General features: G+C 43.5%; 1 protein-coding gene across 2 annotated transcripts in view; it reads right to left on the reverse strand.

The window, feature by feature from the left end:
• Positions 1–4395, reverse strand: part of LOC138948972 (1-deoxyxylulose-5-phosphate synthase YajO-like) — a 10815-nt gene continuing 6420 nt past the window's right edge. The window contains exons 6-8 of one of the 2 annotated variants that reach the window (XM_070320662.1): positions 3481–3653; positions 2592–2731; positions 1–1210 (exon numbers count right to left, since the gene is read on the reverse strand). In XM_070320662.1, coding sequence (XP_070176763.1) covers positions 1100–1210; positions 2592–2731; positions 3481–3653 — 424 coding nt within the window. In that variant the 3' untranslated portion in view covers positions 1–1099. The remainder of the gene's footprint in view (positions 1211–2591; positions 2732–3480; positions 3654–4395) is intronic. The other variant, XM_070320661.1, reaches the window with a different exon arrangement.

Below are 4395 nucleotides of genomic sequence, written 5' to 3' on the forward strand. Positions count from 1 at the left end.
ACTTTTAAAAGCACTTGAAAGTAAACAAACAAGGCAACAATTTATTCCCTACGATTATATGATCGTGACTGGCTGTCTTTCCAAGTTGGAACGTTTTCAATCTGCTGTCTGACGTCATCAAAGTGTTGAAAAACGTACGGCGATGTCTATAAAACTCTCACTTGACCACAACATTCACAATGCAGTGCATTCAAGGATTGAAAAAAACATTGGCATTCATCAGACCCAGTCATTGAATGTTGTTATTTTACACATGAATCTGCTTAACATTTGGTAAGAAATGACCGTCAATAGTGCCGGGCGGTCGTGAGAATTCAAGGTTTTCAGAGACAGACAGTAAATAACGTGCTCTGAAATAAACACATGCCGAAAAATTCTTTAGTCGGCCAGTTGATCATCTGCCTGACAACGGATAGGAAGTGTAAAATTGGTCGCATCATGACAATTTGCTGTGTATGGCGGTTATAACAGACGATTTGTCTGCAGGGCGGTCGTGAGAAAAAATGAGACGGACACCTTGCCCGAGTGACAAAATGACCAAGCGCAAGTAGAATAAGCCGTAGTTAGCCTTTCAAAACCATTTCATGTCGTGATTTGATGGAAATTCCTATTTATTAAAAGCATTTTACGTCCAAACCTTTTGACAGCCATTCAAACTGAACAGATTTGTAATTATTGTTTTTGAGACGGACACATTTAGAAAAAAGACCGTTTACTTCGCATGCGATAGTATCGACTAAATATAAACACATTCATTGTTTTTTTCAACTAAGTGTGTTCATCTATCTCTGTTCTTTGGTTTCTAATGTACTTTTAACTGGATTTCTTTGTGTGTTTTTGTACTGGTGCCTTTGTCTATTGCAATGTGGCTAAAAAGGGAAATCGTGTCCGTCTCAAGTGCCGATCGCCAACAACATCAACAGCAACAACATCAACAGCAACAACATCAACAACAACAACAAAACAGTCCCAGAATACAATGTAAAATTGCAAATGTAGAATGGTCAACGAAGATATATCATATGACGTCAAACCGAGAGAGTCCTGAATGACGTATCACTACCAATGAGTTGTATACACAGCTATAACGCAGTGATAACTACACGTAACCTGTAGCGTTCCAGGGATTGTTTCTTCTGACGTTGAGTCTCCTGATCAGTTCATACGGGTAGGGAATCTCTGGTTGGCTGGCTTCGTCTAGCTGCCTCATCTGAAAAGATTGGATGGTTCCAACACTTAGTGACGTTGGATAAGACTTGAATCGTGAATGCGTGTGTGTGTGTGCGTGTGTGTGTGTGTGTGTGTGTGTGTTAGTGTGTAGGAGTGTGTGTGTGTGCGTGTGTGTGTGTAGGAGTGTGTGTGTGTGTATGTGTGTGCGTGTGTGTGTGCGGGCGTGTGTGTGTGTGTATGTGCGTGTGTGTGTGCGTGCGTGCGGGCGTGTGTGTGTGTGTGTGTGTAGGAGTGTGTGTGTGTATGTGTGTGCGTGTGTGTGTGCGTGCGTGCGTGCGTGCGGGCGTGTGTGTGTGTGTGTGTGGATGGGTGGGTGGGTGTGCGCGCGTGCGTGTGTCTGTGTCGCCCTGCCTTTGTGTCTTCCTGTCCGTGTCTGTCTGTCTGTCTTCCTGTCTGTCCGTCTGTCTGTCCGTCTGTCTGTCCGTCTGTCTGTCTGTCTGTCTGTCTGTCTGTCTGTCTGTCTGTCTTTCTGTCAGCCTGTCTGTCTTCGTGTCTGTCCGTCTGTCTGTCCGTCTGTTTGTCTGTCGACCTTTTTGTGTCTGTTTGTAGCAGTGGTGATACTATGTCGCAAAATTATTGACTTCGTGTGACGACCATCACATTTTCCACAGATGGACTTTTTTATGGTGGTTGTTAGGGACAGATTTGACTGTACAACAAATGTGAACATCGGATTCAATTTTATCAAAATACAGAGGAGTGAGAAAAAAAATTCAAAGTTAAAGGCATATGTACTCGATGACTATACACGCTAATTGCTTTCCCAACAGCTGGAGACATGCTAAATTAAGTTCCCTGCAAAATATTGTGGTCTAGGACCCCTTCAATGTTGAGATATTTGAATTTTTATTTTGATCTCGATCGTCCTATTTATAGATCTGGCAACACATGTAACGTTGATGCAAGGGAGCTAACACCGCGGCTTTGTTGACATCCTCACTCTTTCAGAGGCTAGAACAAGCTGTAATGCATGTATTATGGTCCGCGCATGGTGACATATCGTCATTATATGGTCTTATGGTGCGTTTGACATCGATTATGGGCAAACTACACTTTGTAAACACGGGAGCGCGTACATATGCCTTTAACAAAAGCTTAAATCTTACGTGATTGTCAACGGATTATGTCCAAGCGTTTCTCTTCACCACTCCACCTGGTCTTTAACCGAATGTCCGAGCACACTAAACAAAATTGCTATTCAAATAAAGAGCATGAAGGTATTGCTTGATGATAAATGCTTTTTGACGCCCTCATGGTTAAACCATTTGGGTATGTTCCCGGGTTTCCCCCCGACTTTAGATGATTAAAAAAATAATGATAAATAAATAATAAAGGTATTAAGTTATTGAGGCCAAACGGACCTCCTCTTCAGAGAGTGTCCAGCCATTGGAGGCGTCCATGTTGTCATCCAGTTGGTGCATCTTGGTGGCCCCGATGATGACAGAAGACACCACGGATTTCTGAAGCAACCACCGCAGTGAGACCTGGGCGACTGACTTGCCTGATAAAAATAATAAAATGGAAGTGTTGACAGTTTGACGCTTTCTCTCTTTGTTTCTTTCTTTCGTTCTTTCTTTCTTTCTTATTTGTTGTTGAAAAAACAATCCACGTGTTTCTGTTGCAACCTCGGCGGTGGATTTGCCTTGAAAGAAATACCGTGTGTGTTTAAACAGCTTGAAACTCCACACCTCATGAAAACATCCTTCAGCAACGAGTGATACTGTCTACGATTAAGTAACATGGTCAGGTCTTTCAAATACACGCAGCCTGCTTGTGCGTGCTTGAGTGCGAGTGCGCGCGTCTCTGTTTTTACACGGGTTTGTATGTTTGAATTGTGGTTGTCTCGCTCTACCTCATTGTCTGTCTGTCTGTCTGTCTGTCTGTCTCTCTCTGTCTCTCTCTCTCTCTTCATCTCTCTCTCTCTCTCTCTCTCTCTCTCTCTCTCTCTCTCTCGTTTGTGTGTCACTTGGGTCGCGGGTTCGAATCCGGGCCAGGTCTCATTCCCCACAGACCTGTTGCCTTGGCGATTTGTTCAGCAGCCTCCATGGCTGTACAATTTGGCGTTATCTATAGCCAGGTGTGTCATTATTCACGGACCTTTAGCCTTAACAATCTTTTCAACAACCGCCAGGGCGGTCCAGGTTCGCGTTACCTATATACCGGGTGACCCAATCAAAAATGCCACCCATAAAAATGTGAATAACTTCTACGTATGTCAAGTTAATTTTCACCAAATATGAAGTAATAGACCTTTAGCCTTGGCGATCTTTTCAGCGGCCTCCAGGGCTGTCCAGTTGGTGGTCTTGTTGAGCTGTGCCCAGGTGGGGGCGGACTGCAGCTCCAGCGTGTCGTCATCCGCTGACCACGCCAAACGGCCCTCCTGCGGCTTCTGACCCCTCCTCACCTTGCCCGTCAGGAAACCGCTGTCACCGATGATGCAGGAGAGAGAGAGAGAGCATAATAATATTAAAAATTAAAAGTAAAAGAAAAAAGAATGTCCAGTATAAAAACCAATGTCCATTTTGCGTGTAACAGAAAAAACCATATTGTATTACAAATTTCAAAACAAACACGCAGACGGAAGAGAAAGAAAGTTATCAAGAAAGAGAGAGAGAGCGAGTGAAAGGGTTATAAGTTTACAGTAGGCGACATCACAATAAAAACCCTTCCGAAATAGTACCCGCTGATGGGACAAAAAAATAAGAAGTCTGATCTCCTTAAAAAAATATATAATTTAAAATTTTTTTAGAAAAGGAGAGAGAGAGCACGGAAATGCTTAAAGGCACAGTAAGCCTCCCGTAAACCATCACAGATACGGTCAGGCTTTTACACACAGTACAAACACCCTTTCATTTAAACACTCACCGATTGAGAACATCCTAGGTGCCCTCCGTAAAGAGCGAACAATTTTCAAAGAATTTATTTTTGCGTGGTTTATCTTACCCCTGAGCCATCGTGAACCCGTGTGATCCAGTTTCCCTTTTTCACAATGTAGTCGTCAGTTCGTCATTTGAATGCGACTCGATGTGAACTTATCTACAATAGCACGTTTTTATGCACGAAACAAACGGCTGTGGTTCACAAGAACTCTAGCGATGGCTTTTGAGAAAAACGGCGATATGCCGCATAAACCGTCGTCTGCTACGACCCTTGCGTGACCCTGCT

The sequence above is a fragment of the Littorina saxatilis genome, linkage group LG15 (genome assembly GCF_037325665.1).
Source record: "Littorina saxatilis isolate snail1 linkage group LG15, US_GU_Lsax_2.0, whole genome shotgun sequence".
NCBI lineage: Eukaryota > Metazoa > Mollusca > Gastropoda > Littorinimorpha > Littorinidae > Littorina > Littorina saxatilis.